The sequence below is a fragment of the Pholis gunnellus genome (assembly GCF_910591455.1).
Source record: "Pholis gunnellus genome assembly, chromosome: 7".
NCBI classification, from domain to species: Eukaryota; Metazoa; Chordata; class Actinopteri; order Perciformes; family Pholidae; genus Pholis; species Pholis gunnellus.
This window is the reverse complement of record NC_136533.1, coordinates 18,884,060-18,909,125: the sequence shown is the minus strand read 5'-3', so window position 1 is coordinate 18,909,125 and position 25,066 is coordinate 18,884,060. Positions and strand designations below refer to the sequence as shown.

Here is a 25,066-nt window from a genome sequence, read left to right as displayed (position 1 = left end):
ATGCATCACTTAGGTTTCTCACACGTGTAAGTTTGAAGTCTGTGATGTGTGCAAGTACCGGCTGGCAGGTGCTGACATGTGTGCAGTATGTGCATTACAGCTTTCAGGCTTTCGGGTTGTTAATATCAAGATGTTTAATTACTATAGCAAATTGCTCTTTCCGTCTGTCTTGTCGCAAATAGGCGAGACTCTCTAAAAACTGCCACTGTGAGAAAGCTTGTCTGTATGTGTACAGAAAAAGAAACAAAGAAACAGCAAAGGGACATGGGCTCAAATCAGTGGCCTTGTGCTGCATGTTGTCCCCCCTCTTTCCTGTCTAATATCTGCCCATCCAATAATGGCGAAAAGCCTTAAAAGTAATCTTTAAAAAACATAAGAAAAAACTATTGCAATGCCGGCGAAATTTGTTCAGCTGTTCTGGACAGCCACACTCGAAGGTGGGGTGAAAAGAGAGGGGCTAGACTCGATAATGAACTATTTAAATATTGGGATAATGGCGCACGCTTTCAGACTCTTTCTCTCCAAGAAGCCGTTCATAGTGTTGCACTATTAGCACACACAGAAAGTAAGAATGAAAAGAGCTCTGCATAATTCCTCACCGTTACACACCTTGGCCAGGAGCCGTGGAAGTAAGTGTGATAGATGGATTGTCAGTTTCCTAAAGTTGTTTTTTGTGATTAGTATGAACCAACCTTTTCAGTATAATATTGGCTTGGGTTCAGATTAGGCTCCGGTTAGGCTCAGCTTGTAGACGTGTCTGAAAGTCACAGGTACGGACCAATCGCCAGCTTCAGTTCCACAACCATGCAGACCTCTACTGGATATACATAAAGTCCCTTTACAATAAATAATAGGCCTTTTTACGGTCCAGGAGAGAGCAAGTTCTCCTCACATCACTGCCTCGACCAGCAGCCACCACAAGCCCGGCTCCTGCCAGCTGCACTGCCTCAGGAAACTCAACATAAACTTAAATAATGTCTAGCTGCATGTCACCCATCTCATGGCCTTTACCCGATGAGAGAAATAGGACAATCGTACCCAACTGGGACAAGACAATAATCCCTTTATCTGGCACAGGGTAGGCTTGACTAGCCGGCTTACCTGTGACATCATTAGCTATAGGCAAGACACAAGAAGGGTGGCAGGAAAGGAGGGGAGGATAAAAGAAGTGGGACCAGGGTTGGGTCACAAGTTGATGTATTGAGGACGTAAACACCTCACAATGATAAAGAACAGGATAAAGAGACACCGTAACAGAACACACGGGTGGGTAAGGTAGAACTACATTCAAATAATAGTGGGGAAGGCTGTATTCGGGTACATTGGCACCAAGCGTGGAAGTGCTACAGACAGGCCTGTTTGACAAGGATAGATGAGCTCAGCTACATGAGCCAGTATTCGCTAAGCACTGAAGCGAACAAAGTTGAAACTCTAAGCGCCCTGAGAGCTGTTCTTGCAAATAGCACATCACTTGTTTACCTTGAATCCTGGTGTTTAATTTGCATGAGTCAACCTTGTGGAAAATCCATAAGTCATTTGCAAGGCTCTTACAGCACATGCTATCCATGGCGTCATCCCCATGTGTGAGGGATATAAAAATCCCCACCAAAAGCGCGTGATGATGGCTTTGTATGTAGAACGTCTGCAATAGGCCTAGAATGACTCTTTCTTCATTCTCATGAAAATAAGTGACAATTCCTCCTTACCATATCTCGTGTCATTTTGATTTCATCAACCAAAAACAAGGCTCGCGAGAAAAACTTAAGCGCACGAAGACAAGAGTCCAACATTTTATTTAACAAGAATCAAAGAAGACAAAGGGGGGATGTTTTTGCTATGGTGGAGGATATAGAGTAACACAGAGCCAGCAGGTTGGAGCTGGCAAATCCCACCTGTATGTAATCTCTACCCTGTAAACGTACCGTCTGCAGAAACAGAAACTATCCTGCAATCTTCTCATCTGAAATCCTCAAAGATGGTTTGATGTTCACCTCTAAGCTTTTGAACTCAGCATGAACTCTACCCGCAGCCCAAGTTTGTTTGTTGCCCAAACGGCATGCGATGCTGAGACACCCGGAGTGCTCCTCTCCCATGAGCTCATTCTTTGAATTGAATTGTAAGACTTGCCTCATTCCTCACAATGAGACCTGGTAAAGCAAACACAACTCTTGTTGTTGACATGCTGTACATGCACAACATTATGCGGTGCAGAAAAAACCCTATGACACACACACACACACACACACACACACACGCCCAATGCCACAAACTGGTTTTGGTGGCTGGTGGGTAATTTTCTGGTCAATGTCAGCATTTCTTTCGCCTCCTCCGCTGCCAAGAGGAAATGAAGGGATGATCTCTCCGCTCCACTCGTCACTCCCCGAGAAAACAAACAGGAACACTTTATGGCCTGCATGTTGACCTGCAGCCCAGGAGCAACAACAGGCTACTAGTGGTGTTTACTTCAGGAGGAGCTACTTAAACGGATACAACAGCACTGCTCTGTTGGCACAAACAATCCTGTTCCCATGCAGGGACCTTAATATATTGTAGTTTTAAGAGACAGTTGGGGAGAAGTGTGTATAAAATACAGTTCAATAAACACTATAGCTCAGATAAAATAATACTCCTGTCAGATGTGATAAAAGAGCAGGATCTGAGGATCTCTTTTCTTCCCGAATGCAGCAGTTTAAATCCCATTACTGTTCACTCAAAGTTATCTATACTGTTAATCTCGCCAGCTTCCTGTTTTAACAGGAAACAAGGGTCTTCAGTGTAGCACATTTAAAACACCAGTGATGGAAAGTAAAGATGACAAAACCAAACTAAGAATCCACTGAACTCCTCTCGACAGAATCTACACTATGCACAGTTGCAGAGCCACCACCTAGATCTATGGATGTGTGTTTGTTACGTGTGTGGTACGATGGCTCACACACACACACACACACCTGTTCTCCCTCGGCCCCGGCACCAGGCCTGAGCACCAAACAAAGCTTGTCTCAGTACGGACATGGACACTGTTTGATTCCGCGCACTGTTCCCCCCCCCCCATGCTGCCTCCGCTGAAGCCTAAACATGCTGTTTGGTATGGGCAAGAAAAACGTCTGTTCAAGAAGTACTGGGACAAGAAAAAAAAGGCCTTCCCAGAGACTCATCTGGTTCTAATGCAGGGCCCGCTGGTGTGGATTACAGGCACATATTACAGGAGAACTCAGGCTGACCCCTCATCTCTATCCCGGGGGAAATGGGAGCCAGCTATGGTGATGGGGGGCTGAGGGTCCAGGGCAGGATGCCATCCCACACGATTGGTGCCCTTCTTCAATAAGTGTTTTTCAAAATCAAGAGAAAGCACTTTCTTCCCCAGAACCTCTCCATGACACTAAAACAAGTCATCGCTTCAAATATTTCCTGCAGTCTGTCGCATCTCTACCAGCGTTTCACCAAGTTCTGGAGGAACGAAACAGGCCTTTGATAATCTTCAAAGTAACACCACAACGTGCTTGTTTTATCACACTAAACACAATAAGCAGCTGGCTGCACAGCAAGCCTTTGAGTTTTACTGTTCTATCCCACATTGGAAGGGGGGTTAACTACGGGGGTAAATAAGCTAACAGGAAAGGCAGAATCAGCAGCAGCTCATAAGGCTGGCAGCAAATCTGGGTGTTTGGCCAAATAATCAGCTCAACCAGGGAAACATTCCTATTAAAGCTGGGATAAATCAAACAAGATGCAGAAAGCACAATGATCATCCAAACAAAATGAACAGGAACAAACAGAGGGACATATCTCTTTCTCTTTGTGCCATTTCCTCTTCTCATCAACAAGGTTACACATAATGCCTAAATGAAGTCTTTGATATCCATTTCGCAACAATAAAACCATCATTTCAAAGCTGCAGCTCTTACCTGTAGTATCTGGACTGTAGATAAGTGGAGCAGACCGCTTTTGACACATGGCTGGCTGAGCCAAAGTCAATGACTTTGACCCTGTAGGGCTGTCGAGACGGGTCCACGAGCATGATGTTCTCCGGCTTCAGGTCAGCGTGGATCAGCCCCAGGCTCTTCAGTTTCATTAGCGCTGTGGCCACCTGCTGTAGAACGGGTCTGATGTATTTGAGCGGCAGGGGGCTGAACTTGTTCTGCTTGAGGAAGTCGTACAGGTTCTGCTCCAGCATCTCAAACACCAGGCACGTGTGGTTCTTGTGCTGGAAGCACTCGTAGGCCTTCACAAAGTTGTAGTCATCTGCATTCTCCGTGCTGAGACGTGCCAGGATGCTAACCTCGATCTGACCCTGCCGTGCATACGACGGGTGGTTTTTCAAGATCTTGATGGCTACGATCTCGTTGGTGCCCCTCTTCCAGCACTTGACCACCTGTCCAAAGGTTCCCCGTCCCAAGAACTCCAGCACTTCGTAGGTGTTGGTCATGGAGCAGAGCACCTCATGCTGCACCAGCTGGTAGTCCCCCTCACTGTTGGAGCCGCTGTTCTTGGAGGTTGCGGTGGAGGTGGCGGTGGCCACCGTAGCCACCGCGGCTCCACTGGCTGCACCGTTCTGGATCATCGGTGGGCCGTGCTCCTCAATGATCTGCACGCTGCTGTTGTTGTCAAGCTCCTCACTTTTGCGTTTAAGCCCGCATCGCTGGTAGGTGTCGAGGAGACTGACCGTGCTGCGGCGCGTCAGGTTGTGAACACCGACCACGCCACCCACACCACTGCCACCGCCGCCGCCTCCACCACCGCTGCTGTTGCTGCTGCTGCCTCCACCCCCGCTGCCCAGCAGAGACCCCAGGGCCCCCGAAGTGCTGCTGGCTGAGGCGACCACAATGTGGGCCGCGCTGGCTGGGAAGATGAGCGTCTGCTCGTAGGGCAGTGTGGAGCTGGCGACCTGCAGGGAGCTGTTGATGCCGAGGGGGCCAGTGGTCGCCGACAAGTTCTTGCTGCTGTTGTGGCTATAGACTTTGCTGTAGGTGCCGTACCCTGTCATATCCCAGTTACAACTCTGCTCCACCTTCAGTTTCTTCACGCTAAAGAAGGCACTTGATTGGAGAGTGTGAGGGGAGAACACTTGCACTTGCGAGGCCATACCTGTGACGAGAGGGGGGCAGAGGGGAGGAGCAGAGAGGACAGGAGGGGGATGAAAGTGAGAGGTTAGGAAATTGAGAGTGTCTGAAACACGAGTGGTAGCCAGTAGCTTTAAATAAAGACAGCTTGGGTCAGAGCAGGTCGTTAAAACATCAAGCGTAAATGCTGATGCGTCAGCATGTTAACCTCTTGAACTCTTTAACATCATAGTAAGCTAACAAGCATTAAATTACCTTCAAAATGTCATTTGCTGCTTTGGCATTAAATTATTTCTATGCAAAGTTCTATTATCTCTGCATCAATAAAACCGGTGGGAAAGGGATTGTTGTTTTTTGTACACGATATATTGTTTCTGATATTGTTACGTAACATAAATAAAAGCCAGAATGTTTAGCAGAAAGATAAGCAGGTTTAGATTGAGTTATGCAAACCACTGGTTCATGCGGAGGAAATGCCATTTCCCCCACTGTTCCCATCTGCAGCAAAGTAAATAGGCTGAGTGAATACTAAAAGAGCACCCTTTCATGGGTCACTCCACAGAGAAAGCGGAGCAACACAAAACCGTACACAAAAACGGGCGCACAAAAAAGTCTGAGTGATTGCAAATTCCTTCCCCAGCGCTTGCATTTATTGGTACACAATTACTCACTTTAGGGAAGGTGGGGTAAGAAATTTCGGTCAAGTAACTATGAGAACAGGAGAGGGGCACTGAACTCCCTCTCAACTACAGATCCCGAAGACAACAAAACAAAAGCAAAACTGCAGCGAGGCTGTGCTCTGAACTCCTGGGAACAGGCTGCCTCAGAATAAGCAAAAGCTTCTCCAAGCAAACAACGGCCCAAAAATAGTCCCTTTCTTTATCTCTCGCTTTGCAAACAGACTTGTTTGTAACATTGACATGATTATTACAGCACAAGGAAGATTACACGAGACTTGTAGTAATGCTGTGTTTAAACAGTTTCCAGTAAACCCAAAATGAGTTTACTGCTAACAAACTAAGAGCTTCCACCTGGCCGTGGCAACGCCCACACAATTAGGTCTCGCTGTTGATCAACTGATGCAGGAAACAAAGAACGCCACGGTCGCAACTCGCACACAAACGCTAGAAAAATCCATGCATGCAGACCGTTTACTGCGGAGGAAAAACATGCTGCTTTTGTGTTTAATAGACTACTTGAAAGCTGGGAAGTTATGTTCAGTTCAAAGATAATTAGAGAAGCATTTCCCTCCAAGACGGGAGGACTTCCATAATTGTGGGCGCTCGTCTGCGGACAGAAAGCGGAGAGGACGGGACATGCCTGGTCACTTTGTCATTATTAGCCCTTTGAGTGGTGATGATGATTAATTCAGTAGGAAGTTGGCAGTCCTCCACTATACTTTGCCTCATTTGTTTTATTTTAACCCTCCTAACCTCTCTCCCTCTTCCTTTTTTCGATTTTTCTTTCGGCGCTCTGTGGCCTCGCTTGGACTTACTAGTTATCTGCGTGGTCATCTGGTCTTAGCCCTAATGCTGCAGGATTGAAGATGCAGTGCACATTATGAGGGCTCACTGTAAGCTCGGTGGGTGTTGTGCAGTAGCTAATGTAGCATAGCACCTCCATGCTTCCTGAAAGACTTATTTAAGCCTCAACTATGACATCTGCACATATGTAATCTGAACAATAATCAAATTCTCCGGGTTTTTTTAGTGCCCACGCATAGCCACTTCATGACCAGTCCTGTAGGCTAGTCCAGAGAGGTAATGAAGATCGTCCGCTAGGCTATTAGGGGCAAGGCTCTCTGCTAATCACATAAGCCCTGAAGGCCAGATGTCACTCCTTGGATTACCAATTCCTGTGCCTGGACTTTACACTAAAAATAATTTGAATGATGGGTTGCGTCACAGAGCAGCGTCAACAGTGTGTGATGGAGAGCCTGACAGGATAATCACAGGCACAGACTGATGGACACAAAGATGGCTGGACAGACACAGAGCTGGCTTGTTCCTTTTATGGAAAATTCCAGCATTAAATATCTGCCAGCAGGATTATGGATAGCTCTGGGTTGTACAAGGCCAGATCGAGGCGTGCTGCTCTTTGCATTAGCATCACATGAATTCCTCCCCAACCCTGATCTTAGTCACTCATTGACTCTCTGTCAGTTTCAGCACTTTGGTCAAAGGGTTCACTTGACATTGCCTACATGGTGCATTGAACTGAAGGCCACACATGTTCCCCTAAACTGGGGAAGCCTCTAAAACAAAGCTGACAACAATATTTGGAAATGAATAGGACATTCTTGAAATTCAGCTTTTGACTTGTAAAGAAATTCTGCACAGCTGGTTTTTGCCACAGAACTCAAGGCTGCACCAACAGCGTCGCAGTATAGAGCCCTGTGCGGAACCCAGATAAGTAATTAAATAGACCAAAAGTAAGAGGTCAAACGGCTGGAATTTTATCTCATGACAACATACACAGGCAACAATGTGAACAATTATACTTCATTGGGAAAGCCGCTCCAGTTCTCATGAATCACTCTTCATCCAAACTAGAGTTCAAACATATTTATAGAAAATAAACAACCAAACCGCTCTTTACTATTGTCAGAAACAACACGGCGCTAAAGACCTTCCCTTGAAGATGTCCTCTTGAAGTTTATTTGAATTTCTAAACCTGCCAAGTGTAAAATTGTAAAGGTCCAGTGTTGCACATTTACAATGTTGGAATGCCTTCAGCAGCCAAGGCTTTCCATTTAGCATACCTAAAGGCACACTGTGTGTCCCGCATACTGCAATTAAGCATACCAGAGAGGCATTTTCCAATGTTTAGAGGCAGTGTGTTGAAATGGTAGGAGTCAATGTTTTCAGAGAGATTACTTCTCTGTCGTTAATCTTCTTTTTGGGAGGATCAGGGCCGTTCTGCATGCCATCCGAGGGGGAGAGATGGACTGAAAACGGAGGGAAGGACAACAGAGCGTGGAGCCGAGCGGGGCCACGAGTGGCCCTCACATTCTAGCCTGTGACCTGCCTCTGTTTGCTCTCCTTTATTAAGCCCGTCATTTATACTCTGCTGACAACATGACACAGAGTATTGATGAGGACGCCTTTAGACATCACCAAACCTACCAAAGAGTCCTTTGTAATTACAAATAGTCTTTTAATACAAAAAAAACCTGCCTTTTCTCAAAGCTCTGTGCTTTTTACAAATCATTATTTAAAACGATTTAAGGTTGAGAGAAAAAATGTATACAAAAAAAACAGGCTTATAAATTGGAATATATACCCCAGCCATCACCTAGTCAGGTCTGTCTGGTCGATGATCCCTGGCCTGGATATTTTTGGACTACTTCCTGAGGCCTAATGGCTGCCGACACAGACCGAGACGCTCTGATGACCCTGTCTCTTTACTGGACATCCAAGTGTCTGCAGGCCTGGAAGGTGAGGGAGGGGGAGGCCCAAATCGCTGGCTAATGAAATGACTTCTGACTGTCTAGACAAGGCATTATCTCACCCTTCGCTGCTGTTTGGGTGTTGGAGCACTATACTTGCCGCACCTCCATCGCTTTTATGAACACCCTGACACATACAGATGGAGAACAAAGACCAACGTAATGTGTCTTAGGAAAGGGTTAGGTGCTTCAATTCACCCTGTTATAGCTTCTCCAAGGAAATCCTCTGAAGCAACATGATATTTCCAAAGATGTTCCCTCTTTTGGAAGTTTAATGAACATGTCAGTCCAAACTCTCCAATAGGTGCACAGCTGCAAAGGCCACAGCATACGACTCAAGTCTATTTAGTGAGCCCCTTTAATCTGTATGGAAGCATCTGCATTTGTTTCTCGCCTCGTTTATCCAGGTTTTCTTCTTACTTGTCACCCATCTGTATATGCATCTACATATATAGATAAAAATCATGGCCAACAGAACCACCGGCGGACAAACTGGGACAGTGTCTTTGGGGTTAAACACAACAGGGAGCTCGCCACTGAAGAGGAACATATTGTCTACACAGAGCAGCCTAGAGTTGAGTTGCTGCCTCCTGCCTGAGTTCTGCCCTCAGTCGGGGAGCTGGAGCTTGACACTCAGCATAGTCTCTCTCGCTCTCTTTCGCTCACCCCCACCACTATTTACCATCCTGTCTGCCTTTTTAGCTCTTCTCATCTCTGCTTATTTATAGAATAATGCATCAGACCAGCTCACAGGGAGATACTGTCATGCAGGCTGCTGCTCCATCAGCCTGTATGCTCCTCCTGACCACAGCATTTGACCGGTTGGAATGAGCATGTCTCTCGGCTCTCTTACTAACACACAAAAGAGGGCAAATATCCGCCTAGCATACTGACAGCGTAAGAGGAAAATGTGAATGTTGTTTGACAGACACATACAGGACTTCTCAGCTCGTAAAACGGCAACATGCCTGCTGTAAACGGGACACTCCCTCAACTCTCCCCTTCCTGGAAGCAAACAGCCAAAGATACAACATGTTGTGTTAGCTGTGAGATAACATGTTCGGCCACCACTTGTTCAAATGTCCACGCAGAGACATAAGCAAGAAGAGACGCACACAAGCACACAGGAACACTAATACAAAGGGGCGCGTGCGGCAACACACATTCACATCCGTTGGGGTGGTGGTTATGAACTCTCTTTTATAAACTAAGCGATGACAACTTGTGTAGTTTGAGTTGAAATATTAACATTTCTAATCTAAAGTAAAGCTGCAAAAGCTGGTTCCCCTGGGAAACTGTCGGTAGATAAGGAGGCTGCCATTAACGCTGTAAGTGTGGTCATAAAACGGCTGGAGTGAGAAAAACATTTGCCTTGTTTATACTGCCAGGTCAGCCTAACCAGGCGGTGAACCAAGGCACTGGGTGGAGGAGAGGAGGAGGAGGAGGAGGAGGAGGAGGAGGAGGAGGAGGAGGAGGAGGAGGAGGAGGAGGAGGAGGAGGAGGAGGAGGAGGAAGGGGCAGCAGAGTGGATTTCTTATTAATCAAATCACGAGTGTAGCAAGTATACAAAGCACAGCACCCAACTTCCTCCCCACCGAGAAAGAAAAGACAGACAGAGAGAGAGAGAGAGAGAGAGAGAGAGAGAGAGAGAGAGAGAGAGAGAGAGGGAGAGAGAGGCCTTGTAATAAATGCCCTTGCTGCAGCAGAACGTGGAACAGAAAAAACGATTTGTTCTGCGCAGAGTTCTTGCGTGTGTCGGCATAAAACGAGAGCAAGGTGGCTGAAAACGTGTCCAACCATAAACCACCCGCACCTGTTGACTCGCGGCGCGACTGCACTACCATTGACATCCACTGTATGCATCGTGCCGAGCCGCTTTGACTACAGTTACAACCACAGCGCAGGGCCACGCAGGGTCACGCACCTGATAAGCAGCCGTTCTCCAGAATGCTTATCGTGTACAAACAGTGAGAAACACCCCGCCACACCACGCTTCCTCTTATGTCATTAGGAGCAACAATGACAGCTGGACACAATGTACTATAATGAGATCAACATATGAGAACTGCAGGCCAGAAAGTAACCCCAACACACACACACACACACAGCAATGGGGGAGGACACACAGATGAGTACAATGTGGGAAGAAAACACTGCACAATGGCAAATTGATTTGAGAGGGGCCGGTGCAGTATGGATTTAGTTGCGTGCCGACTGTGTTGCGCTACAGCGTACAGACAAATTACGAGGTTTTTAGTGTGAATGTGAATGGCGGCCTTGTTTGCTGCCCTCGCAATGTACCGCAACCTGAGGTTTTGAAAGGATGGCGCTTCAGCGAGTGAAGGACAAAAGCCAAAATACAAAATACAAAATGAAATACAATGAGGCTGATGTTCACACTTTGACACACATGCCTGCAAACACAAAAAGGGGGAGCTAGGTTCCTGTGAGGTTTGATGAGGTTTTGAGGTTTGATGAGATTTCAGAGATTATATTTCCAAAGGATCTAACCTCTACCTGGTAAAAAAAAATAGGATTATAGTCTCTGACAAAAACAATCAACTGGCAAACAAAGGAATTTTTTTTTTTTGTTTAAAAAATGGAATAATCCACCACAATTTTCACTTTGCGTGATCCCTAGTTATGTATGCATGGGTTGCCTAATATTTGTGCGGTTTAGATTTATTATAACTCCACTTATATGATTATCAAATTCAAAGTCTTAAGTGAGTTTTTTCTCTCTTGACTACATTTTTGGAGCAGTATTATGCAGTTGGTAAACTATTGATTTGGAGTGCAAAGTCAAACAGCAGCACGCGTGAAAAACTGAAGGCAAAGACTGAGACAGTTGCAGGGAAAGATGCCAGTTGGAGGGAGCGCTGCCTGAGACGGTGTTCCGAGGAAACGGCATCGTTGCTCCACCCTGCCCCCCCCCCCCCCTGCCTCGTTCCATGGAGCAGCATACGTTTCTGGGTGTGTTCTTGAAATAGGGGATCATAGTTTGCTTCTGCATTAATATTCAGAAACAGACACAGCTGCAATAATGCCCGTCCTGCTCCACCAGGCAGGCACCCAACACCGCACACACAGCTCTCTGCATGGGTGCAGATGTGTGTGCACGGGTTAGCAGGCGTGTACCCGCACAGACGTGCAACATGTGTGTGTCCGTGTGTGTTGAACTTAATGACTATTAGTGCTTCTTTAGACCTCCTCAACTATTTGTCAAAGCTCTAAAACCGTAGCTGTGTTGTAACAACATGCATAAAACCACCACCCCAAAACGCACACACACACACACACACACACACACACACACACACACACACACACACACACACACACACACACACACACCCGGAGGGATGAAACTGATGCCCACCCCTTCGAAACCCTGCGATGAACTGGAACAGAGGAACCAGTCCAACCTGACCAGGCACCTGAGGACCAATCACACACACACAGAGGCAGTGCCACCACTTCCTGTATTTCCAAAACAGAGCTGTACTCAAACAACAAACTCATAGGGATGTGTACTTTAGTCTAGAGTTGCTGGGAAAAGATATTCATGAAAGAAAATGCTTTGCAGATTTCTTACTGTTTCCTTGTTTGTTTTACGCACAGCAGGTAAAACGCTACCAATGCCTAACTGTTACTTTCAGCTCTCAGTTACTTGCAAGTTGTCAGCTTGAAACCAGGATGGCTCAGGGTGTTTTTGAATGACAAGTTGTGGCACACAGGCCAGTCAGTGTGTTTGATAATGATTAGTGCTGACGCTGGTGCATGAAGCTCACTTTTGACTGCCTCAAAGTCGGCAGACAGAGGAGGAGACCGGCAACTTCTATCCATTTCACATCCGAGCTCTTTATAACCCCCACATGGGGTTGGCCTTCTGCTCCCCTGTCTCCCCCAGTATACTCCACCTCCCAATGCTATCGAATACAAGCTGGAGATGGTGCACATGCCTCCCCAGGCGACAGGACTGTGTGGTATTTCAGTGGGGTGTGTGAAGCTGCTGCTCAGGGCTTATTAAGGCCACAGATCAGACTAATTTAGACTACAGATGCTTTTTTTTCTCCCGCTAAAATGCCCCAACATGCACTCCTGTCTTCATACTGCAGGTGACTCATCCACAAACACGCTTGACAAATTGTTATAATCTCCTAATCTCCCTTCATCATCTTCTTTTTAACCCTCTCTCCTTCTGCAGCTCCTCTCGTTCTGTCTGTCTTTGACAAAGTAAGGAGGCCCACCATGCTATATATTCAAACAGCTTTTAAAAGATTATAGCAACACACACACAAACACATGCTCCCATACCAATTTAGCAAAGCATATGTGTCCTTAATCCAACTGACAGTGTGTCGTAAACATGGGGGTTGAGTCTTTTTGGCCACAGAGCTGAGGTAATAAATATGGCGAGCCAACTCAGCCCTCTGCGTCTGATTCAGCGTGAAAATCATGGCTTTAGACGATTATATTTACAGTGTCCTCGCAGTCGCAAATAGCAGCCAAAACCAGGCAGGAAATGGCTATTCTGACCATCAGTTTAACACCCACACATGGAGGGTATAAGGAGTACACATTTGAATTGGCTTGCATAAAAGGTAAACCCCTTCAGGAGGAGAGGAAGAGTTGTTGTTTTTCACGATTATAATCTTAATGATATGACAGACTTTGTTTAGTTAATTACATGAAACAAGATCCATCTACTATAAGAACGTGCCAGTTTGAGTTTGTTCCTGTGGCCTGAGCTGTTTCTAAACTCCCAGCTGAGTAGTGGCTGAGAGGGATTTTAACGGATGGAAAGGATGACCTGTGGGAAGCCAGTAAATAATGATTCATCGTCCTTTAAGATGCTTTACTGTGAATAAACACTAGTGGTGCGTTAGCCTGGTCCGGGGTATGTTTTTGCAGGCTATTCAAATGTTGGAAGGATCTGAATGAGGTTTATGTTACTGAGATGGATGCCACTTAACGCGCTTCGTAGGAGTCTGTTGTGTCCAAACGTCTTTATGTTTAATGCTTATGAATGCAGGCCTCCTCCTCACACGCTGTCTCTGTCCCAGAGAGACCTAATGAGGTAAAAAAAAAGGCCCGCTGGACCCCTCTGAAGCAGTGGAGGAACAGGTCCACATAGCTAAAGGTCAACTTCTGTCCTTTTTCTGGACCAACTTCTCTAAAAGTGGAGGGGTGGGAGCATGTTTATGTGTCTTAGCAGCTGCTGGGCTCCGTCATGGGAGCCGAGGGGTGGGCGCTTCGCAGGAGGCCGTTGGTCGCAGATGTAAGGAGGAGACAGGTTAAAGGAGACAAGGGGTGAGATATAACCCCAACACCACCACCGAAATCCCTCTTAGACCACTGACCCCCCACACCTCCTAACCGTCCCGCCTCCCAAGCTCCCCTGACCTCTGGCAGTGCCCCTGAGGCCCATGGGCCCCCACAAGAGGGTATTCATCTCCCCACACCAGCTCCACTGCCTCCCTCCCTTACTTTTTCAATCTCTGGCCCTCCCTCTCTCGTCTCTCTGCCATTCTCACTCTCTGGCCCAATCCCAAAGTCCACACTCACTGACTCTCGGACTTTAGGGCTGTCCCACTGTCAAATTGTCGAGTTCTTGAGGGCTCTCGAAGACATTTTGAGCCCTCCATGCACACATTTCTGCAGACTTTGCCTGATGGAATTACCCACAATTCACAGCGTTGTGACGTTAAACTCGGGGTTGCCAGGGGAAGCCCAGAGACTTAGATAAAAAAGAGGTAAACAAAGAGGACGGCATATGGGTGTTTGGCCTGGCATATTCAATTTATAACATTAATATTAAGAATTTAACACATGATTCAGAGGAATACAGGCAGAGACTATTACACACCTGGTTCAATCATCAACTTGTTCTTTTAACTTTGCCTGTTGAAGCTGTTTTGACAAAACCAAGTAAACAGATTATTTGACAAATACCTATTGTCTCGTAAAGGCAAGAGCCTGGAAGACGTTCAATCACGGAGTGAAAACACAAGATGTTTTAGTGTTGTCAAGCTAACGTGATATATTACTGCAAAGTGCTGTCCCATTCGTATTGATACCATTTCAAACCCCTGCAGCCGCTCACACTCAACCATTTACCAGGTGACGTCAGTTAGGCCCCTGAGGGTTCAGGGCTAAAGGCTTTAGGGGGGACATTGGGATTGGGTGTCTGTCTCTCAGGCTGATTTGAGGGGTCGGTTCAAAAGGCTGCCAGGCTGAGCTGCTGGTTGGCCATGATGGTGCCTGGGGCTTTGAAGCTTTGAAGTGGATCTAAAAGGTGTGCAGCCTGTTCTTTTTATACTGCAACACACTTAGGCCCAGAAACATAAACAGGCACTGTTATTTATAATAATAACATGCTATTTATAATAACAATAATTAATGTTTAGTCGAGCTTAGCATGAATACATGCTTAAACTTTATAATAGAACATGCTTAAACTTTATAATAGAACATGCTTAAACTTTATAATAGAACATGCTTAAACTTTATAATAGAACATGCTTAAACTTTATAATAGAACATGCTTAAACTTTATAATAGAACATGCTTAAACGAGGAGTTTATGAGGAACATTTTCTGGAATAGGGCTAAATATCACAATTGTTGCTGTTTTGTGTGCACTAAAGTTCTTCAAAGCTAAACAAACAGTGCATGCTTCAACTTTAAGTGCACTAAAATACAATGGCTGAAAAAAGCGCTTGGTTGGAATTTCCGAATAAAATAATAGGCATAACCATTTCTTCAAATCTTTCTAAATATTGCTTTTTCTAATAAAAAGGTCCAAGCTGCCATTAAACAACCATTATCGTTCACCTATGCTCCAACTAAATGTTACTAAATGTCTTCAGAGATGGTTATGCAGCTGTGAGGAAATATGTCTTACAGTTAGGACATTCAGCATTTTCTCATGCCAGCACTGGAGTGGTATTAGAGGAGCCGCAAGATAGTGTAATTGAATCAATGACTTTTTAACATCTCTCTCACTCGCTCTCCCTCCCTCTTTCTCTCCCGCTACATTATCCTTTAAAAGCTCATAAAAGGATGGTATCCAGCCTTCAGTGGTAACCAAGAAATCATTTTCTCTGTGAATATCAAATAGATATAGAGACAATTCTATTACATTTCATGACTATGATTCTTAAAACCTCTCAACACATTTCGACACATTTCCAACTCCAGCTCGTCTGGATGTGTGACTTGCTAGTTCGCCGTATCGTGAAGCTGATATTTTCCCAGATAATACGGGATTCCTAAGAGAATGCCCGGCCGGAAACCGAATGAAGAAAAAAAATACATCACTTGAGAGGGAGGGGCGGCTATCTGTAACAGTGACCGTCACTTTTTAATTTCCCATTTCTGGCGAGCGTGGGGGATGTGTCATCACAACTGCTTTCACAGTAATAGAATAATGAGAATATCACAGCATGGAGAGAAAATGAAAATACAACGGCAAGATTGAGAAAGAAGAAGAGGAGTGGAAGATGACTGTAGGCGAGAAAGAACATGAGAGCAGTTACTGCCCAGAAAGCAAGCGGAGGAAAAAGGAGAGGGCTAAAGCTGCTCCTTTCCACGCCTGTTGACTCTTTTGACCAACCCGGTCCCCCTTTCTCTGTTCTGTGCCTTTTGCCTCCTGGCTCTGGAAAGAAATGGGCCTGAGCGCTAGTCGACTGAGCTTTGAAGTCCTTTGGTTATCATCCAAGCGTAGCGCTGTACCTGCAGCCATCTGTGAAGGGGCCGCCAGCAGCCACCCATCGCTCCACTTCCCTTCCATGACCGAGAGGGGCCGGAGCCAGGAGTGGCGATGGGGCTGGCATCGGAACTTAGTCCGCGTTGGCTGGACACGGCAGAGCCGCGTCTACGTCCGTGAATACGAGAGCATATAGCCTAAAAACGCCAACCTCAGTGCCCTAATCTGAATGATTCCGTCCTTCACAGTTTACTTCAATATCTGCCCCTAAACACTCTCCATCCTCACCCTCCCTCCCTGTCTCCTTCACTCGGAAGACAAGTGTGTCGAAAGGCTTGATTAAAAACGGCAAACCATTTTTTCCTCTGAGCTTGGTGTAATAGAGACGGTTAGGATCTTTTGTTTCAATGAAGTGGCTGTGAGTGTGGCAGTTGCCCTCAACATTCGGCTGTTGTCTTTCCACCACATTCAAGGCTTTGTTCTACTTTTTATTTTTTTTTTACCAGCTTGGCGAGGGCACGTTGAAAGGCCAAAATAGCCGCTGATAAATGCAGCGAACAGCGGCAGCTCTCTTCCAGAGGGTGCGATGTCAAATGGACTCGTATGGGACACACACACACACACACACACACACACACACACACACACACACACACACACACTATCACAAACAATAGGATTAAGACCTGGGACAATGTGTGCCACAAACAAGCTGGTGGTTTGGTTTGGGGGGTTAGTGATGGCAATAAGACAACCGGGGGGGGGGGGGGGGGGGGCCTGAGTGAGGCAGGAAGAAGTGGGGGAGTTGGAGGGTTTTTGGGTGGGGGGAGTCATGATTAGGGAGAACAAAAAAGCTACAGTACTTAGACATCTTCTTAAACCAGCCTCCAATTACACGCACACGCACACACACTCACACTCACATTCATGGGGCTTCCAATCTGGCCATCAGGCTGTTGCTGAAGTGTCACATGGGCACCATGTGTGCTGGCCAATGGCCTCTCGGCTTATCAACAAACAGAGTGGGATGGAAGGACAGATAAGGGCTGGATGTGGGGGTGGGGCAGGGAAACGCGGTCTGGGTGGGGGGTGGTCATTGGCGAACGATGATTGCAAAGTGAGCAAGCGGTATATGGCATGCGAGTAAAATGCAGACCATGCTCGAGCTGCTCTGAAAAAAAAAAATGACTCACTTAAATATACTGTGTATTAAAAAAAAAAGTGACACCCTCAGCATATAAAGTGCCCTTTATGCTAAAGGTATTCCGGCGTAATTATTGCTTAGCAGGCCCAAGTTAACAAAAAGCCTCATTCACTCCGGGCTGTGTTAAGAAGCAGTAAAAGTGAACCTTTGTTTGAACCGTGGCTCTCATAGCAGATCAAAGCAATGGATGTGTCACAAGGTGCAGAGACTCTCAGCACGTTTAAGCAGATGCTACTCTCATCCTCGCTGTAGAGCGCTTATTACATTACTTTTAGCAAGAGGAGGTTATCTAGATTTAAGAGGGACCTTCATCTATTTCTGTCTCTTCCGCTGATCCTCAAATACAAGAGGGCTTTTTTTTTTAGGTAATGTGGCAACCCACTGAGAATAAGGTTTCCATAATACTACAAAGCCGAAACTTGAAATCATGAAATACCTGAAATTGTATCTCTGCATTTAACCTATCCAAAGCATTAAGGAGCAGGGGGCTGCTGTGAAGCATCCGGGGAGCAACTTTGGGTTCAACATGCAGAGCCTGGGATCAAACTCCCAACCTTGTGATTAAAGAACAACCCTACCGGTTCACGACATTTGAGTGCTATCACTTTAAATGCTATCGCATACTTGCAACTTAAATCTATATCAACTTTTAGATTACAGGCCAGAGAGCAAAGCAACTTTAAGATGCCTGCCACACTGGTTCCCTTACTTAACAGAGCCTGGAGTCGTTACACTGCTAGTCAGAGCCAGAGGCAGCTGCTCCCCACAAGCTGACACCATACACAGTGTGAAACAACAGTGCAGGGAGAAAAAAAGGGCCTTTACACATGCATGACAACCAACACGGAAATGCCTTGTGTAAGCAGTCGACAGGGTTGAGGCTCCATCCCAGTCAGCCTCCCCCTTCGATAAAAAACCAACTCATGTCAGCAATTGATGTGGTCTCCCGCTTCAAGGACTGCGGAGCCCGGCTTTCAGAGTTGTTTCCGAGAGAGGTCTGAAACATATGGCAGAAGCACTAAAACAGGAAGGCTTACTGACTGAAGAGAAAATGAGAATTGCAAAGTCCCCTTGCATCTCAATTGAATTTTCTCCAAGCTAAAGGAAAGAAGAAGGGAAAAAAAAAAGAGCCAGAAGAATAATGTGCTGGAGTACTAGAGGCAGCTTCACTCCAGAGAAATTTACTAAAAAGAGTAAATGAAAAGTTGAGCCTGCTGACATAGGCCAGAAGTATTGTGCTCATATTCAAGGCTGGGATCTCCTGTGTCAGACTGGCCTCTATACTAACCTGTCATTTCAGTTCAGGCTGACGTCCCGCCGCCCCCCCCCCCCCCCCGTCATCTGTTTCCAAAACCCTCTGATCACACCTGTGAACTATTTCAGCACATCAGAGAGCTCACATGGTCCCTTGTCTTCAGCTGAGAGCTACACGCACACGCCTCATCTCGCACAAAACTCACATTCTATCTCCCTCCAAAGCTTCAGCTTCTTCTACTAAATGCTTCAACAAATCAATAGCACAACGGATCCCTGAACACTGGATTTGTCTTCCTTTTCAGATCGGAAGCTTTGAATAATGCAAAAGCGATACTTGTAAAGACAGCTTATCCTTTTTCATAACCCTTTTCTGAGCAAACCGCCTTCCAAACATGTCACGGGGCGACGCATCAGGTCAACACAAAGCGGCCGCTGAGTGACAGCGAAAAACAAGAGATAAACACTCTCAATGGCACCTACAAGGATTTGCACCTTCAGTACAGGATTTGAGTGATGACTGTTCTTTCCTGTGAGCTATTTAAAATACCGCCGCATCTCTTTTCAACTGTTTAGCTAACCTCCCTCCCCAGGCCTCTCTCCTTCTCCGACGTGGACGCCGAAGAGCTAAACACGCCACCCTGCTTGTCATAACAGCCAGGAAGAGAGACCCTCCTCGGTTCCCCTGACTCTGCCACTGGCAGCGGCCCCCCCAAAAGGCCCCCGGGGTTCTTCCTGCAATTCTAATCAAAGTTTTAAAAAGCTGCAACCTTGGAGCCTAAGCCTGGGTCGTAGCCTGTGAGGAAGATATCAATCAAGCGGGTCCAAACAAGTGTGAGGGGGAGAGGAGGGGGGGGGGGGGGGGGGGGGGGGGGAGAGAGTTGAGGGCAGTTCCTGAGAAAGTCTGTCCTTCTGTCGTCAGAGGAGTAACTTCCCCTCAAACAAGGCAAGGTAAATTCCCCATACCTGGAAACTGCGAGGTTGTTCAAAGTCGCATTAACACATAATAGCCGCGTGGATGGATAAAACATTAATCTGCCTTGTGATGCTGTAGCGCCTGTCACCACTATCATCATCATCAGCAGCAGCCTCTGAGTCATACTCTGTCCGTTTTTTCCTGGCGTGAATGAAAGAATCCTCTCTGGAATAGTACTGGCTGACCTGTGAGAGGCAGATCCGCAAATGAAGTTGCCTCCCTGCCTGGTGCCCAGCCTCGCAGCTGCCTAATCCTCTTGCAGGCCTGCCATACAAATGGGTGAAGCCACATGTGTGCATGACATACGCAGATAGAGACAAATGCTCACGCAGGCATGAGCACACCACAACACCAATATCCAGCCAGGGAAGAGGGGCAGGCAGGGTTTGGCGGTGTGTGAATATTAGCTTTTCCACAGCTGGGGGCTGCTGGACCTGCTCCGTTCATCAGACATCCATCAAGGTGTCAGTTTGGGTTATGAGACCAGGCTCCCAGGGTGATCAGGCCGCTGCCCTGCCTGCCAGCAGGCCCGCCTTATGGCTTACTGTCTGGGCCAAGACGGACCAAAGGCAAACACGTACAAAAAAAAAAAAGAAGGAAAAAGGACACAACAATGACCGCTACAAGCGTCATAAACATTACCAGAAATCTCCACTGTGTTTAAACAAATACGTCCAAATAAGTGATTATGCATGTGAAAGCAGGTCTACTGTAAAGCTCAACTTTAAACTATCAAAGGAAATAGAAATCATATAGATTTAAGTTATTAGTTGCCCTGTTCCAAAGGGTGAGTGATCAGCATAATTGCCGGTCTCAGTGTACACGAAGGCCCCCCCCCCCCCCCAAAACCTATTTTCCCCTCGTAGACTTCGGTCATTTCCATGACTGCTCTACATAACAGGCCCCTCCAACACGGAGGAGGACGGGTAAGGTAATTAATTCCCCCTGCCGCCTCTTTCTCTTCCCTTTCTCCTCCTCTCCGTGGCGAAGGGGAAAAGCCGGGGAATGTAATTTACACTAATTACCTTTTGCATAGGAGTCTCATTTCAACTTTGCTTTTCATGTTGGAACGCCGTCGTCTCGGGCTATTCCTGCGAACCTCCCAACACCCCTCAGGAAAAAAATCTCTACAATATTGTAGTGACATGACAGCACTTAGTGGGGAGTGTGTAGCAACGTTATTGTTGTTCGTGATAGTGTATCTTCTATAGCAGCTTATTACATAACCTAAATATCCATATTAGAGCCCACTTTTGCATGAAATCTTTGTATAATGCCACTTTAAAACGTGTAGTAATACTTTTCAATAGTTATTTTTCTCAATGGTAGTTTTCAACAGTAGAGAAGGGGTTCCCTTTAACACCAGCAGAGGGACTATAGAGTAGACAAGAGGATATCAAACATGAGGCTGCTGGAATATAAATATTGGAAACATCAAGGGTCATCATTTGCTTTGTGCTGCAAATCAATTTGCAAAAGCTTGTGATCAGCGTGCAAACCTCTGCTTCCTTTGGACATGCTGTTAAAGGTGATCTGTCTCATTGTATGACAGAAAAGCCTCTCTGCAGCCTGCAGTAACTAAGTACATTACTACAGAGCAATCAAAGCAAAATCTCACAAAACATTACATCAAATCGAATAACACGAACGGCCCTGATGTATCATAGTATTTCATTTATTATGCCACTATTAGTGTAGTTGCACTTGTACCATATCCACAGACCCCCGATCATGCACGGGTCGTGTTGTGGACAGCTTGCACTGTTTAACATTTATAACCCACCGTGCAGCGACATTGCAAAGCAAACAAAATAGTTTATCTGTGGATAACTCTCTTAGATTAAAAGAAGAAGAAAAAAAACCTGTGTGACAGCAAACAATTTAGAGAAGCGTGCGGTAGCATTCTCTCAATTGGATTAGTCACAGCTACAATACTGCAGCGATAGCGAATATACGTCGTGTTTATAAGCTTGCCTTTGGTTCCCGGAAGAAGAATAAATAAAAAGGCATTTGAATCAATCGATCAGTGATCTGAAGTCAGTCGGTCTTAAGATTGCTGTGGTATCATTTGGACAGAATGAGAGTGAATAGAGGCGAGACTCGCGCCGATCGGTCTCCGACCTTCTTTCATCCCGTCTTTAAGCAGAGCGATCATTTGTAGCAGGAACAAACACGAGGACACTACACAACATTTACAACACGTAGACCAGGTGGTTTACGAAACACACGCTTGTCTTTGACCTTATTCGGGAAGGGGTTTGCTGCCTTATCGGCGCTATGTTAACGGACACACACACCGGGCAGCTCAATCCGAGTATTTACTCTTTAACTGTGACCGACAGCACTAATGCACAGAGCTGCGGGCAATTTGACAGCCTTTACCTCTGGTGTGGGTAATATAATGTAAACAGCGTATAGCCTATATATGTTTAACGTTCCTGACAGAAACAGGGGAAGGTGCAACGCATCTCTTTCCGTATCAGCCGCAATTCAATCGTATCGCAATTGATACAGTAGAGGCTCAGTGACAGAGCTCCGCACAAGGAGAGAGAGAGAGAGAGAAAACAGCCCATTTTCAAAAGCATCTTACCTTCGTATACAGGGGCCATCGGTGCAAGGGTTTCTGTTATTCATGGCAAAAGAATAAAGCGAGATTTATGTTCAAAACTCAATGAAAATCTGCCATCTTGAAACACTGATGAGAGAGTCGCCGCGGTCTCCTGCATTACTGGCCCAGTTCATTAGTGAGGGAAATGCTCATAATTCATATCCAGGCGTTTTTCAATCCTAGGTTCCGATGCGAGGGGGAGCGACAGAGGAGGAGGCTGCGCGATCCAAAATCCCACCTGCAGGGCTGCTTTTCCGGAGGCTCAAAATGATGAGCCGCGGTGACGGGTTCACTTCAGCTATTGTGCGACATGTCTGTGGAGTGAGGAGTCTCTGCAAAAGTTGCAGTGGTCAGAGCGCAGCGAGTTTGGTGTACAGTGAGCGAGTCGAGCGACGAGCGAGTCGATGGAGGCGACGAGGAGACAGCGAGTACTACGATGAGAGTCACCTCATCATTATTATCTTCAGCCTCAGTTACAGAAGAATGTCGTAACAAATAATAATAATAATAATAATAATAAATAACAATTTATAAAAAAGTATAAACCATTTACGACTCGACAAGGGAAGTTTTTTTCTTTAACACCTTTTCAACACAGAGGCAGTTCAAAGTGATTCACGTGCGGTCAGGCGAATAAATACACATTAGAACATTTAAAGCAAAAGGAAAAGCAAAATTAAATATTAGAGTGTAATAAAAGTAGATTCAAAATCGATGAAATAAAAATAGACAAGAGACCAGCAATGCCGTTATAGAGTACTAATTATAGTACTAGACCTACCTAGCCTACTATTACTACTTATACTTTATGTTAAGCTATTTATTATTTTTCTTTTCATTTTGAGGAGGTAGATTTGTTTTCTCTCCCTGCTCCTTTTTGATTGTGGAATGTGAAATATTATTACTCAATTGTATATTGAGTTGGATGCGTCTCATAAATTGAAAAAAAACACACGTGATGTAAAGTGAAAGCCTATAGTATTACTACAACTACCACTACTACTGATAAAAAACAAAATAATTATAATAATACAAATTATGATAATAATAATACTTTAAGAAAAAAAGGAATAGAAAACAAGTAAACAGGCTACGTATTGTCACATGAGATAGTTATTTGAACATGATGGGATTGTTACAGCTGTCGTCATTATCCACAGCCGTGCAAAGTGCATCTGGGTTGGATGATTCTGCGGGCGTTTCGTCATGCCTGCGCGAGGCTGAAGCGCTCCTACAGTAGGCTACAGTATGACGACATGAGGTTTGCACAGAATGAACTGGAGCGGAATCGGATTACATAGGCTCACACAAATGTGAGTAATCTGTCATTTATCCCAAAATGCACTCAGAGCAATATGCGCACCAAACCTCTAAATTAAACATGTCGATTTCGACACGTGAGTTTGTTAATATAGGAGAGCATTAGAGCAGAGCTATTTCACCCTATTACCAAAGTGCACTAGGCTGAAAATAAATGTGAAAGCTATATATGTCTCTGTAGAAGTGCTTTGATCTCGCCTCTGTTGGACAAAATAATACATTCAATCAAAAAGTTACATTGTCTCAGTGTGAAAAACCAATCAGGGATGCTCTATCTTCAGCAGATGATGTGCATGTTCTAAGCCATCCAGCTTTGCAACTAGTGCAATTACTCATTCAGTTTAAGTACGTCACAGGGCCTTCGGCCTGCACACACATCACAGAGAGCTGACCACTGCAGGTTTGAGTGATGATGTAACTGCAGGACATGACATAAAATCTGAACATCTTAGAGGCCCACAGGATGCGCAGACCTGCATTTGTTTGGCCTTAAAACACCCAAGTCATGCAATACTCCCATCAGCAGTGCATTGTTTATTCATGCTACCTCCTCAACAAAAGCCATGAGCATGTTCCTAAAGAGTTGTGGTGAACTGCTCAATACTGAGAGTTTGCTGAGCATGTAAGACGGAACAAAATTGGAACAACGTGGCGGCTTATTCAAGATATACAGAATAAAATATTAAACAATATGTTTATGTCCTTAATTATTCCCAGAACAGTGTGGTACAGTTTCTTTATATAGTATTCCTCTAAATCGTTTATAGGTTCATATCATTTTCTAGGTTTAAATTGTCACACATCTTTAGTCTTAAGCATAAACAGACCAACAGGTATTTGGACAATAGGGAAAAATGCTAACTTTAGCTTCTTTATTGCTGGTTTTACAACAAGGAAAGTGTGAATGGCATAAAGGCAAGTAAACACTATGGGGCCCTCCTCGGGACAATCAGCAGAAATAGAGAAATGACACAAATCATTCAGATCAGAAACATCTGATTTATTGTGTATCTGTGGTTTGGCCAAATAAATGTTGCAGCTTTTGTGCCTCCCTTAGGCCTTTTAGTACATTATAAAAAAGGGCACAATGGAGCAGTGAGACATATCCTCCCCCACTTCTCTTAAGTTTCCTAAAAATCCATGCATTGAAATCCATAGTTTTAAAGATCTATGTTCCAGTTTTATATTAACCATTCATTCTTATCAATAATATTTTCCCCGCCCACTCAAAATGTTCATTACAGTCATTCATTGCATAGCAGCACTGTGTTAACTCTCAACTGAAAGTAAACTCGAGGGCGAGGTTGAACAAGGATAGTTCTGCAAAAAGCAGTTTCCCAACTGTTTTGGAAATAACTTAAAAATTAGATTTAACTTTTCACTTCCCAACAAGTGTTTTATGTGAAACTGGGGACTTCTATAAAACAGTTCTGACTGCTTGTGTTGCTTTTCTCGAACAGACTGCCTCTATCTGAACAAAAT

General features: G+C 45.3%; 1 protein-coding gene across 1 annotated transcript in view; it reads right to left on the bottom strand.

Annotated features, from left to right (window-relative positions):
- The window catches only part of hipk2 (homeodomain interacting protein kinase 2), a gene marked incomplete at its 3' end in the record, with an annotated part of 64,727 nt that extends 42,356 nt beyond the window's left edge, over positions 1–22,371 (bottom strand). Inside the window, exons 1-2 of the mRNA XM_079162593.1 lie at positions 22,247–22,371; positions 3,909–5,088 (exon numbers count right to left, since the gene is read on the bottom strand). Coding sequence (XP_079018719.1) covers positions 3,909–5,088; positions 22,247–22,265 — 1,199 coding nt within the window. The 5' untranslated portion in view covers positions 22,266–22,371. The remainder of the gene's footprint in view (positions 1–3,908; positions 5,089–22,246) is intronic.
- Positions 22,372–25,066: the final 2,695 nt, after the last annotated feature.